We start from the raw sequence: 14,734 nt of genomic DNA, 5'->3' as shown, positions 1-14,734 counted from the left end.
TCACTGTATTTAAGTCTTACACTGGACATCTGAAATCTATCGAAATAAATTATCTGTGTTTGTTAAAGATTAAATTTGACAGACACACATGAAAAGACATGGTAAATAAAATTTACATCCAAGATTGAATCACGGGCATTTGATCTCAGGTGTCTCCCAATTTCGTTGATCTCTTAATCGAGACCGACTAAATCTTGAATGCAAATATACGAAGGCAAAAGATATTACACTCCCAGATGAGTTCAAATATAGAATTTTTGGTACGGAGACAAGTGTTGGTTTGGGGGTAAATCCATATAAAAACTTGTCAGTTGAATTGGTTTGGGCCAATCCAATTAGAACCTGATAGGTACTAATTTAAGGTTACCGCAAGAATCTTTATGCACATTGACCAAGGTTAAAATGGTAATGTGTGGTGATTTAGCATGGTATTTCAACACCTAGACCAATTGGCTTGGAAAAGGAACAGTATGCTTCAGAGCTTGGAAGCTGTAGAATTTTAAGTAAGGATTTAATATGTGTTAAAATTGGAAACTAGGGCCAAACTCCACATGGATTGTCTTATTTATGACAGCTGATATTTTTCTTGGATTCCTCTCGTCGAGAGGTGTAGGATTGATCTAACGATCATCCGATTCCGACGTGTATTTATGGAGATATGAATTTATTTGTATTTACTTGACAATTTGTCAAGGTCGGCCAGCAACAAAATGTGTGGCACACATCCTCAACGATTCATATAAATAAAAGACACCTTGTGGCATTATTCACTCATCTTATCTCATCTCACATTCTTCTCTCTCCTTATTCGATTGGGTACACACAAGAAGCAGCATCTCTCTCACGTGGGAAGGACACAGAGAGAAGGAGGATGAAGGAAGGAGGACGCAGGACTGGTTCAACAGCGTTGACTAAGGTTGACCAAAGAGCAGCAGGCTGGGTTTGACTGCGTTGACTAGTGAGAAGGTCAGTTTGACTTCAGTCTAGTGTGAGGAGCCTCTATCAAGCAAGCTGTAGATCTGGACAGCAAAATGTTGACCTGATTTGACCATGGATTTGACCAGTGTTGACTGGTTAGGGTTGACCACAGGGCTGCATATGTGTTGACCACTGTTTGACCATCTCTCTTGGACTGTTTTGGGTTGACCACCATTGCTGTTGGAGGCTGAGTTGACCAAGGTTGACTTGAGGTCATTTGTGGGTTGTTTGACCAGCTTTGAAGTTGTTGGTTAGGGTTTTATTACTGCTGTCATAAAATTACAGAACTGTGAAATTGTACTATCTCTCTCTCTCTACTGAATTATTGAAGATTATAGAAGAATTGATCAAAGGGTTTCCCCACATTGAGGATTGTCCCTGGCTAGCCACTACATCTGGTGTCTCTTGTCTTGGCTTGTCTTCTGTCAATTTATTTATGTTCTATCAGCATTTTACTTTATGTTAATGTGATTGCTAAACAGTGAAGTTGACATTGGGCTAATAAGAAGAAATTGAAATAAATTGCACTAAGCATAGAACATACCATAACTTAACATGGTACCAGAGCTGAGGTGATGACAAAGCCCAAGCAAGAGCAAGAGCAATCACTGAACACTGTTGGAAGAAGTCTTAAGACTTCATGGGTTCCTCATCACACTTCCCTGCCGAAGACAAGCTGCATGAAAAGTCTGACTATCACAGATGGAAGATGACTCTTGATCTGACATTGGAAGAGCAGGAAATGTTAGACTATGTGAGAGACAAGATTACTGAGCCTCCCATCAAATGCATCGTTTGTTGCAAGGAACAAGTGGACAAAGGGTGAAGTCAAAGAAAAGAAGATCATTCGAGGCTCTATTGATAAGTGCCCAGTGACCTATGTTTCCGAGCTGAACACCTCCAAGGAGATCTACAACAAATTGGTAAGCTTGTTTAAAGTTAGTGATGCAAATCAAGTTTTGTTCCTAAAAAATAAGCTGAAGGAAATTAAGAAGGGCAAAGATGAGAATATGCAATCCTACTTCTTAAGGATCACCGAGATCAAGAATGATCTCCTACCGATTGGGAAAGTCATTCCTGGGAGGGAACTAACTATCACAACTCTTGGAGGGCTCCCATCTGAATGGTATGTATTTAGAACCACTCTTCTCAACAATAATGTAATTCCGGGATTTGAGGAATTGATGGCGAGACGCATTCAAGAAGAGACTAGGATGGAAAAGCAGGAAATGCTTGCATTTAAAGACAACCCCACTGCTTTCTCCTCTCATGTTAAAAGGAGAAACAGTTTCGGGTCTAAATCCAAAGGAATGGCCGGATTGAAAGGTGTGGAAGGAAGGGAAGATGTTTCGTTTGCAACAAATTCGGCCACTATGCGAGGGAGTGTCTAAATAGAAAAGACACATCTCATGACGATGATCAAAATCACTCCCAAGGCAATTCCAACCACAATCAAAGGAATCGCAAGTTCAATGGCAGAGGAAAGAGGAATGCCGAAAATCATGAAAGTGGTCAACCCTCCAAGAAAGCAAGAAATTCCACGTATGAATCTAATGTTGTCAACAATAAGCAAGATGAATATTATCTGATATCGGCCCTCTCTACTACTTCTCCTCCGAACTCGTTGGGGAATTCGCTTATTGATGGTGGTGCCTCAAGGATATCATTGGTTACAAGGAAGCTCTCTCTAATCTGATAGAGAAGGAGACCAACCTGGAGATTATTCTTTGAGACAACTCCACCTATCCCATGAAGGGTGTAGGAAATGTTACTCTTCAATTGAATCAGGGTAACACAATTCATTTGCAAGAAGTCCTATATGTACTTGATCTCAAGAAGAACCTGGTGTCCATTTCGGCAATCGAAGACAAAGGCTATGAGGTGGCCTTCATTGATGGCAAGGTACGTGTATGAAAAAAGAATTTTAAAGATGCTTTCACTCTTGGGTTTCGAGTTAACTCTCTATATCAAGTCGGAGGAAGTCCGTTGGGAGTCATGTCTTATGACACATCTCTTCAGTTTGAACTATGGCATCGGAGGTTTTCCCACCTTCATTATAAGGCTCTACCTAATGTGAGACAAATGGTGACAGGGATGCCTGAGTTCAAAATAGAGCAAGAAGGTGTATGTCTGGGATGTGCCAAAGGAAAGCTCAAAAGGGGACCATTCCCCTCAAGCCATAACAAGACCTATGATATATTGCAGTTGGTTCACTCTGACATATCTGGTATGATGCCTGTGAACTCTTTGGGAGGATATTTATATCACCTCACTTTTACAAATGATTATTCTCGCAAGACGTGGATATACTTCTTGAAAAAGAAGGATGAAGTGTTCTCCTGGTTTCGTCACTTCAAAGCCTTGATCAAGAATCAAACCGAAAAGAAGATCAAGATCTTAAGGACTGATAATGGGACCGAGTATGAATCCAATGAGTTCCATGACTTTTGCAAAGAGGCTGGCATTAAGAGGGAGACCACAACAACATACAATCCTGAGCAGAATGGAGTGGCAGAAAGGAAGAATCGTACGATTGTGGAAGTTGTTTGTGCTATGCTCCATGATCAAAAGCTTTCGAAGTTTCTATGGGCCGATATTGTGAATACTGCCGTATATGTTCAAAACCAATGCCCTCATCAAGCATTGGGTTCCAAGACTCCCAAAGAGATGTTCACTAGTAAGAAACCTGATGTCTCTCATTTTAGAATTTTTGGAAGTCCTGTATCTTTTCATGTGCCAAAAGAGAAAAGGAATAAATTGGATGCATTTGGAAAGAAGGGAATCTTCGTGGGCTATAGTGAAAATTCTAAGGGCTATAGAATCTATGTGGCTAGTCAAAGGGAAGTCGAGATTAGTCATGATGTCACCTTTGACGAAGATATGACTCTTAGCAAGGTTGACAATCTTCCTATACTAAGGAAAACTAAAGAAGCTGACACTAGGAAACTGGAGGACAAGGAAGATGAGATGATGCCTGAAGTGGAAGAACCTATGGATCCTATTGATCCCCCTCTGCAAGGGCCTTCCTCTTCTAGGAAGAGGCCCTCATGGCTTAGGGGGACACTTGATCATGCCGAAGGACACATTGCACCCAGAGGGATTTTCCGTGAAAGTAAGCCGACTAGGTATCAGGGATACTTGACCATTATGAGCACAATCATTCAAAATGAGACTTCATCATTCACAGAAGCCGTGAAGCATCAAGTATTGCAGGATGCTATGACTGAGGAATACGAGTCCATCATGAAGAACAATGTCTGGGATGTGGTCCCCAGACCCAGGACAAAATAGTTGTCACTTCGAAATGGCTTTACAAAATAAAGCATGGAGCTGATGGAAGTGCCGAAAATTATAAAGCTCGTTTTTTCGCTCATGGCTTCTCTCAAAAGGAAGGTATAGATTATGACGAGATATTTGCACTTGTTGCTCGATACACCGCCATTCGCTCGATCATAGCCCTTCTTGCTTCGCAAGGATGAAACCTACATCAGATGGATGTCAAGACCGTGTTCTTGCATGGTTCGATTAAAGAGGAAGTCTATGTGGAACAACCCGAGGGATTTGAGATTCATGATCGAGAATCTCAAGTGTGCAGGTTGAAGAAATCCCTCTATGGGCTGAAGCAAGCACCCCGAGCTTGGTATGAGAGGATCGATAACTACTTGAAGCTGGGATTCACTAGGATTGAAGTCGATCCAAACCTTTACTTTAAGGTTGAAGATGATAAGCCTCTCATACTGGTGTTGTACGTTGACGACCTCGTTCTAATAGGTGCAGACCCTCTCATTCACAAATGTAAGAGGGAGTTGGCTTCCGAATTTGAGATGAAAGACCTAGAACTGATGCCCTATTTCCTAGGGCTGGAAGACTGGCAGAAACCAGGAGAGATTTTCCTATCTCAAGGAAAATATGTGGTGAAGATATTGGAGAGATTCAGTATGGTGGACTGCAAGCCCATGACCACCTTGGATCTTGACTTCAAGAAGTTAAGCAATAGTGCTGCCAGACTTGCTTTAGGAAATTCTACCGAGTATCATCAACTCATAGGAGCATTGATGTTCTTGGTGAACACCCATCCGGATATATGTTTTGCAGTCAACACGTTGAGCAAACATATGGTTGAGCCTCACCACTCACATTGGATTGGTGCCAAGAATCTTTTGAGATATCTTCAGGGCACAATCACTAATGGGTTGAGATACACTACCAGAGATGTGAGACTACATGGATATACCGATGCTGATTGTGCAGGCAGTGTGGTGGACTGAAAGAGCACTTCCGGGTGTTGTTTCTCTTTGGGACCTGCCTCGATATCCTAGATGAGAAGGAGGCAGGAGTCGATGGATTTGAGCACCGCTGAGGCAAAGTACATTGCTGCGAGTATGGCCTCTTGTGAGGTTGTCTAGTTTTGGAAGCTTTCAGTGAGCTGTTTGGATATACAATGGATACTACCATGATCCTTTATGACAACCAAAGTGGGATTCATTTATCAGAGAATCCCATATTTCATGATCGCTCCAAACATATTGATATCAGGTACCACTTTATCTGGGATATGGTACAGCGAAGAGCAATAAGGCTCCATCATATTGGTACAGATGAGCAAGTCGCCAACATTCTGACGAAGCCCCTGGGAAAGGTCAAATTCTTGACTTTCCAAGAACAACTTGGAGTCAATGAGAGATCCTCTTATGAGGGTCCTGTATGATGCATGCATTGAGCTCTGGGAGCTCCAGGGGGCTTGGGGTACTTCTTGTAGCAACAAGCGACCATAGGGTGACTCACCCTCTCCTGATGGTGTGTTGTGTACAGGGTGAATGACTCAGCCTTCCTCTGTGATACCCCGTGGCGACTTATGGACAGGATGAGTGGTTCTCCTGTCGAGGCATCCTACCCATGCAGTCTAGTACTCATGGGAAGTACCTCTCATTTGGCCAATGGGTAGGGAAATGGGGTTAGGAACCATAGTAGTACCAATGGATGCATCGTGTATCTACCGTACTCCCTATGCTAGGATGATCGACATTGATCTGCGATCAATTGGAACTAACTTCAGGTCAGTAATAGTGATATAGCTCACTCTTTTTAGGCACTGATCTAGGATTAGTAAGAGTGGTATGACACATTCTCTGGACCTGACTTCGGGTCAGTAAGAGCGCTATTGAGCACTCTCTTTTATCTAGGACTGACTTCGGGTCAGTAGAAGACGGTATGATACATCCTCAATCATTTCTTCTTCTTCATAGTTCAGCAAAGCAGAGCAATGCATTTGATGGCAAAGATAGTATCGACGGTCAGATGGATTAGCAGATGAAGTTCTCCCTAGTTGAGAGGGAGTGTTAAAATTAGCAACTAGGGCCAAACTCCATGTGGGTCATTTTATTTATGACAACTGATATTTTTCTTGGATTCCTCTCATCGAGAGATGTAGGATTGATCTAACGATCATCCGTTTGTGACATGTATTTATGGAGATATCAATTTATTTGTATTTACTTGACAATTTATCAAGGTCGGCCAGCAACAAAATGTGTGGCACACATCCTCAACGATTCATATAAATACAAGACACCTTGTGGCATTATTCACTCATCTCATCTCATCTCACATTCTTCTCTCTCATTTAATTGGGTACACACAAGGAGCAACATCTCTCTCACATGGGAAGAAGGAGGACACAAGATTGTTTCAGCAGCGTTGACTGAGGTTGACCAAGGAGCAGCAGGCTGGGTTTGACTACATTGACCAACGAGGAGGTCAGTTTGACTTCAGTCTAGTGTGAGGAGCCTATATCAAGCAAGCCATAGATCTGGACAGCAAAATGTTGACCTTATTTGACCACGGATTTGACCAGCATTAACTGGTTAGGGTTGACCGTAGGGCTGCATATGCATTGACCACTGTTTGACCATCTCTCTTGGACTGTTTTGGGTTGACCACCATTGCTGTTGGAGGTCGAGTTGACCAAAGTTGACTTGAGGTCATTTGTGGGCTGTTTGACTAGCTTTGAAGTTGCTGGTTAGGGTTTTATTACTACTGTCATAAAATTACAGAACTATGAAATTATACTCTCTCTCTCTCTGCTGAATTATTGAAGATTATAGAAGAATTGATCAAAGGGTTTCCCCACATTGGGGTTTGTCCCTAGCTAGCCACGACATCTGAGTCTCTTGTCTTTTGTTGCTTTATTTATGTTCCATCAGCATTTTACTTTATGTTAATGTAATTGCTAAACAATGAAGTTGACAATGGGCTAATAAGAAGAAATTGAAGTAAATTGCACTAAGCATAGAACATACTATAACTTAACAATACGCTAGTAAAAGCTGCAGATTTTCAGTAGGGATAACAAAACAAGTGGGATTTGAAATTTGTTAGATATTTGTAATGATGAAAGAACGTGGCGGAAGAAGTTAATATGAATGTACCATGTTTAAAACTATTTCATAATTCTGTTGAATATTAGGATAAAAATATCATGTGAGATTTGATATCATGAATGGGATGGTAATCATTTATGCAGCGTTAATACACCTAATTTTGTCACTCATATTTGTTATTTTCATTGAACATACTTTGATGGTCTCATTCCAAAAAATTACATTATTTGAGTTGTTAATTTAGTCATTTGATACATGCTTGTTGAGGCAAGTTCTAAAGATTCATTCCATGTTTAGTAAACCTCACTATTTTTTTATGATGATCAACAGTTATATGGATTGTGTTGATGTTAACGCCCTTGGGTCAACAAGTGATCAAGTCCCACCCATGTTGAAGCGTTTAGACTGGAGACCCTTGAAGTCAACAAATTCACCACTTTTCGTTTTATGATTGTCTCTCTTGATAAGGTTTGGGGTAATGAAATGACAAAAGGAGGTTTGGGGGAGACCTAGACGGGTTGGTGACCAAGAACGTTGTAGAGAGAGGAATCACGAGACCACCTAACATAGGGGTTGCTTTTATTGTTTTTTCTTTCCAAGGGAGAAGAGTTTTCCATAAGGTCTTGCACCATATGTGGTTGAGAGAAAGGAGCTCCTCCTTTCAAGTGGCTACGAATATGTGTTTCTTTCTCCAAGGAGGAAAAAATAATCCTCCAATCGGCTTAAGGTGGCAGATGATTGTTAAGGGCCTGTCATGAAATGAAATGAGGTGCCATTGATAGCTGAAAAGCGTAAAAAATGAGTATGGAACCAAAATCCCCTATTCCGATAGAGGATGGGTTGCCCGTGAAGATGGGAGATCTAATAAAACTGTGAAGGACATTCAGCTGGAAATTTTTAAACACAATCAGATCAAAAACCAAAACCTACTGCAGTCCCTAAACTAGCATTGCTCAGTGTTCAAGCAGATGGTAGGTGCCATCTAAGCAAGTATTCCAGTAAAAGCTCAAGAAAATGGTGCTAAAACGTTTTCCATATATGGGAGAGTGGTTGATGAGCTATTTCTTTATCTTTCTTTTTTTATTCTCGAGTCAAATGAATGCAATTAAACTAAAACTCAGCAGGTAGTTTGGAAACCCTTTATCATGCTTATTTTAAAAGTTTGCATCATTTTATTTATTATTTCTAAATAACTATATGTCATGATCTTTCTTTTTTTATTCTCGAGTCAAATGAATGCAATTAAACTAAAACTCAGCAGGTAGTTTGCACACCCTTTATCATGCTTATTTCAAAAGCTTGCATCATTTTATTTATTATTTCTAAATAACTATATGTCATGACTTAAATGTATATTTATGACATGAATATTATATACGATGGTTCTCTAACAACATTATATTCATTACTTCCGACTATGGATCATGCTTCTTTCCGTCTCAAGCTTTCGGCCGGAAGAAGCATTTAGAATGTACACAGAATCCAGACTAATACATAGGAAAGTTTTAGAGACATATATGAAAAACCAACTGAAGCAGAAAATAAACGTACCTTCACGTTGAACTCCGACCGGTTCTGTTTTAGGAGATAAAGAATTGCAAAAAAGTCATCTGTATCTATATCCGAGTCCAACAGAATTTGATGCGGCGCTCCATGTGATGGAAAAATTTGGCAACTTAGGTAAGCTAAGAGAAATATTTGAGAAAGAATGAAAACACGTGACATCATCATGATCCTCTCCCACCAGCCGCACCTTATATCATCAACTGCAGTGGCTGATGCAAATAAACTAGTTGAGTCAAAACAGTACTCAAATTATGCAAGACTGGAATAACATGGAAGTGTAACGTAAAACATCTCAATTCAATTTTGCATCTAATAATATCTTGATCCATAAATAAAACAAAGATGTCTGGATATGGTATTTGTAAAAAAATCTGAAATGGGTGATTTCTTGAGGGCAAACAGAAAGAAGCGTCAAATACTTGCACATTGTACTTGCCTTATGTGAACAGGGAAACCAAGCTCAGAGAAAAAAGGGAATCGCTTTTCATCTCCTCCGTGCTCAACTTTTTTTGTGCAAATTGAGTTCGACAAAACGTTGCATAGAACATATTCTTGTTCTCCCAGCAGAACCGCAAGATTATTATTCTGTGCTAGTCTGTAAAACAGTCCTCCGAATTGATCAGAAAGCATAATTATTATTCTGTGCTGCCTTTATTGTGGATTTCTTCAGTCTCTAATGTTAGATTGCATTTATATTATAAACAAGATTTCTTGATGAGAGAAAACAACTATAAACATCTAATGCTTGCACATTGTACTTGCCTTTTTGGAAATTTCACGTTCAGAGACAGGGCTTTGCTTGTCCCCATATGTTCAACATTCTCTACGCTAGGGTTTGGAAAATTCTTTGTCTCCCAACAAAATTATAAAATGACTACTTAGTGCTAATCCATAAACAGTCATGCAATTATAACAAAAAGCAACAGAACCGAATTACATCAATCTGCATGGTGGTCTCGCCTCTGTCGTTTCTTGTTAACGGAATTACATTTACAGTAAACGAAGAAATATCCATGGCCATTCAAATATTTCAAGCACTATTAGTATTTTACTTAGTAAATAATCCCCACTATAAGTATTTTACTTAGTAAATAATCCCCAAGTTAAAACATAAATTTACAACTTTGCAAGGCCTGACTAATTTTCAAGGGCTGAGGTAATGTCAAAGGAAAATGAAGGGTATGTCAACCGGTACAGGGAGTTGTAAACAGAGAACATTCAGAGAAGTTGCAGACAAGAATAAAATTAGGTACAATGGATCAGGAAACAGAGATGCCCATTCAAAAAATGAGTAGCAGGCCTTCTAACCTCGGTAATCCATGTTAGTTGGAACAATATACATGTTGTCAAACATACCATTCACATTGTAAGATGTTAATGGCTGTCACCCAAGCACCGCCCTAATCCCAGCCACCAGAGAAATCATTATTGCCCACTGATCCAAGAAAAATTGAAGTTCTTTTTCAATATCTAGCTAAACACATCAAATCTGACCCTCTTGTCAGTATTCTCAGTATTGCTCTTCCCATAAAGCAAGTTTTGATCCTGCATATTTAATGCAAATGTTTAATTCCTTGAGTTAGCAGTATAAAATATCCAAGTGTTGCCCATGAGTAGAAGGAAAAGGTTTTCATCTCGAAGAATATACTTTGCAGTGAAAGGAAAACGTTATAAAGAAAAGCTATACTCCAATTCTACGACTCGAAAAAGGTTCAAATGAAATTAACTTCTACAATGGATCGATCGAATATGTTTACATTAAAGTTTACAGCATATAATCTTCAATACTTCTAGAACCAATTCAAGCATAAAACCTTATCATCATGAATCTTCGTTCCTAGAAGTGTAGAATCTTCAAATTAGTGCAGGACATCCCGTTTATAGCATGCAGATTGTTATTGCTGCAACATACATCACGTCACAGCCAACAAACAAAAAATAGGCAAATGAACCACAGAATGCTTTACATCTAAGAATCCTGCTCCAAATATGCTAGCAGACAAAACACAATATTTCCCCATATCTACCAAGAGTGGCCAACAAAGCAGCACACGCACAGGACATTCATGAGTGAAACCGTCGTCTTCATATAGATATATATAGTTCTGTTGTAATCTATATTTCTTTTCTGAAAGCATATCACCACCATTGAAACAGTCGTCTTTATATTTATTTTCTATATTTTATTTCAGATTCTGAGAGCATGGCACCACCATTGAAACAGTGTCTTTAAATTTGTTTTGTTGGAGATTTCTAGAAGAGAACGGTGTAATGATTTAGCCTGTTCAACGTTTCCGATAGTTACTCCAGAAGCGAAATTTTAGGTTAGACACTAAATGCTTTAGATATCTTGACAATGGACTCAACAGTTGCACTGCAAAGTTTCACGGGTCACTTTCGGTTTTGAATCAAAAATATTTGAAACTCATGAAAGGTTCTGGAAAGTCATCCATAAGTATTATAAGTGCTGAATCAGCAACTTTGCACAAGTCTTGGTTCTCAAAGAGGTTACCGATATATGAATTCTTTTGCTAGGAAGTACCTTCAACGTTTATGCCCATTGTGAATGATTTGAATCAATGGACCTCTCTGTTGGCTCGTATTGCATAAACTGTACTTTCGCAGATAATATTTGAAAGCTATGATTTCAGATCAACGACAGAAAGCCCAATTGAAATACGATAGACGGGGTTTCCTTCTGGGATGAATTTTCTGTATACATCACGAAAGCTGTAGCTTACTTTAACAGTTTATACTTAAATCACCCAATCACCCTGAAATGAGTGTTAAGATGTTCCAGAGGTGAAAGTTGAGTTAGACACGTGATGCTTTAGAGATCTTGACAATGGACTCAACATTTGCACTGCAAAGTTTCGCTGGTCACATTTGGTTTTGAATCCAAAACATTTGAAACTCATGAAAGGCTCTGGAAAGTCATCCATAGGTATTTTAAGTGCTGAATCAACAACCTTGCACTAGTTTTGGTCCTCAGAAAGGTTACCGGTCTATAAATTCTTTTGCTACGAAGCACCTTCAACGTTTATGCGAATTGTGAAAGATTTGAATCAATTGATCTCTCTGTTGGCTCGTATGGCATAGAGTGTACTGTCGCAGTCTGCAGATAATATTTGAAGGCAGTGGTTTCAGTTCAACCACAGCCAGCCCAGTTGAACTAGAACAGATGGGGTTTACTTCTGGGGTGAATTTTCAGCATAGGCCAAGAACGCTGTAGCTTACTTTTAACGGTTTATACTTAATCACCCTGAAACGAGATTTAAGATGCGCGTATTTTCCATGCCGCCACATGTATAAGCAACTGAATTCATATTGACATGGAATTGCTTAGCATCGGCTCAGATTCGAGAGATGTTATTGTCATTTATAGAGAAGTACTGGACCAGTTTAAAAAACTGAACACAGAATTACAATTATCCAATTACCTTCCGATATTCAAAAATATTTGCCTAGGAGGTAGTATCTTATACTATGCATGCAATACCTGTATAATATACAACTCAGCGCGGCCAGCCAAATCGTGCCATAGGGTATAATTCGTTCCTCCGCGAGAAGAGATCCGTGAAAACGAAATTCGATGTCCTCGAACGCATCATTCAGAGGACTAACAAAACACTTGCCATTTAATAATGCTACGGCATGCATGCGCACTGCAACTTTTCGTAAATATCGAAGCCAGCGAGTTGATAACTACCAAACATTCTTCTATCTGAAACGCAGCGCCTGGCATGCCGAACCTGAACCTATAATCACGGAGTGTTTTACCCCAAGTTCAGGAAAAATCGATGTATACTTTACAAAATAAATGGTTGGGACTCGGAGTCGATCCCTACATGGTGTGCAAAGACTCCAGTAAACTAAAAACAAAGGTTAAAGACGCCAAAGCAGCACAATGTTTAGACTCCACAACAAATGATACATTATTATATCCACATCAATTTTACTTTCGCGTCCTTGAGTTAAAATCGTTCATAGTTGGAAGCTCACGGCTTAAGAAAAACGTAGCGTGAATTTCTTCTATGGAAGAACGTAGCCTTTCTAAATAGAGACCATTAAGTAATTATTCTTTTAACAAGGAAGCGACATTTCTTCCTTAGCTTCCGCTTTTCCAGTTATCGATAACATTAATTCAATCATCGAATGGCTCTCTGTCAAACAAAGAAACCTCCGCTGTCCGGCAGGAAAAATTAATGAGTAGATGCCATTACTTCTACTGCCGAAAAGGAATTTTTATAAACTAGAGAGCGTTAGTCGTCTTACTGCAGAAACTGTTCCATCGATTGCCTTAATTTTAACTCATCAACTGTTAAATATTTATTGCCTGATTTCAATTATCTTGTCGTGTGCTGATTTATTTTAAAGAATTTTTTTGCTTAAACGGAAACACGTCTTAGAAAACAACCTATTGAAGTATGTTGCTCCATTTTAACGGCTAAATTCTCAACAGCACGTTTCATTGCTAAAACTGAAGATGTTCTTAACGCCATTCGCGAATGCTTCATTGAAACCAAAGATTGGCTTTCCATTGCCGGAAACACGTGAATGCTTCATTCCAACAACAGATTAGACTTTCATTATCGGAAATGCATTCTTTATGCCTGAAACACACGAATGCCTATGATTCAAACAACAGATTGGATTCCCATTACTGGAAAAGGCATACGAATGCTTCATTCAAACCACAGATTGGACATTCATTTCCGGAAATGCATTCTTTATGCCGGAAACACATGAACGCTTCATTCATACAACAGATTGGATTTCCATCACGGGAAAGGCACACGAATGCTTCATTCAAACAACGTATTGGATTTGCATTGCCGGAAAGGCATTCTTTATTTCACTGCAAGTGTAACCCTGTCAATTACAACATTTCAACTGAAATTTGTCCGTCTTCAACTACGAAACCTTTTAGGCCAGATAAAGGAAAATTTTATGCAGTCTTTTGTTTAATTTAAACACAAGTACACTTACAACACTTTTTTTCAGGATAAATTTGAACCATTACGCCGTAGACACATACAACACGAACCAAACAGACGACGCCTAAGGCTAAACATTCCGAAAAGTGCAAATATTTCGCAAGAACGAGACAATACTCGAAAAACTAAACTCTTAAAAAAAACCGAATATGAATAGCAGCCATAATTAGAAAGAGCTTTGCAAATTACTGCAAAAAACAGACACATACAACACGAACCAAACAGACGACGCCTAAGGCTAAACATTCCGAAAAGTGCAAATGTTTCGCGAGAACGAGACAATACTCAGAAAACTAAACTCTTAAAAAATCCGAATATGAATAGCAGCCATAATTAGAAAGAGCTTTGAAAATTACCGCAAAAAGCATACATGAGAACAAATTTGAAAAATAATTTACCTGCAGAAATGCGCAAGGGCATCCAGCTACCGACAGCAAACATAAGTACCAAAATGGATGGAAGAGAGGTTTCTGTACCCTTTGATTCTTGATCTTAATCATCCTCGTTGTCCATCAAATTTTAAAACTGTACTGACAAAAATACACGAGGACTCTATTTTCAGCCTTTTATTAACCCCTACATGGAGACCCGCCCCAGATTCCAACTTACAGCTTCAGCCAGTTTTGAATCGACCATAACCGGCTTTAACGGTGACACAAAAGGATCATCGTATTACTATACATCAGGAATCTTTAACCTTTCCACTCCCGCGAGGGACCCTCGCCCGCCACGCCAGGTTGCCTCGGTGTTGACTCCGCGCCAGTAACCTGGGTCAATTGTTTATTATGAGATGAGTTAGTTCAGAAAGCTAGG

General features: G+C 39.5%; 1 protein-coding gene across 4 annotated transcripts in view; it reads right to left on the bottom strand.

Annotated features, from left to right (window-relative positions):
- Nucleotides 1–14,512, bottom strand: part of LOC149255168 (nucleoside hydrolase 3-like) — a 369,934-nt gene extending 355,422 nt beyond the window's left edge. The window contains exons 1-4 of one of the 4 annotated variants that reach the window (XM_089460372.1): nucleotides 14,320–14,512; nucleotides 10,281–10,469; nucleotides 9,361–9,519; nucleotides 8,910–9,133 (exon numbers count right to left, since the gene is read on the bottom strand). In XM_089460372.1, coding sequence (XP_089316498.1) covers nucleotides 8,910–9,089 — 180 coding nt within the window. In that variant the 5' untranslated portion in view covers nucleotides 9,090–9,133; nucleotides 9,361–9,519; nucleotides 10,281–10,469; nucleotides 14,320–14,512. Of the gene's footprint in view, nucleotides 1–8,909; nucleotides 9,134–9,360; nucleotides 9,520–10,280; nucleotides 10,470–12,423; nucleotides 12,964–14,319 lie in introns of those variants that run through there. The other 3 variants (XM_089460371.1, XM_089460374.1, XM_089460373.1) reach the window with 3 other exon arrangements.
- Nucleotides 14,513–14,734: the final 222 nt, after the last annotated feature.

Source organism: Pinus tabuliformis, chromosome 7 (genome assembly GCF_031772625.1).
Source record: "Pinus tabuliformis cultivar Carrire ecotype Pingquan chromosome 7, CPIR1, whole genome shotgun sequence".
In the NCBI taxonomy this organism is placed as follows: domain Eukaryota; kingdom Viridiplantae; phylum Streptophyta; class Pinopsida; order Pinales; family Pinaceae; genus Pinus; species Pinus tabuliformis.
The sequence above is the reverse complement of the archived record's forward strand: the minus strand, read 5'-3'. Positions and strand labels throughout refer to the sequence as shown.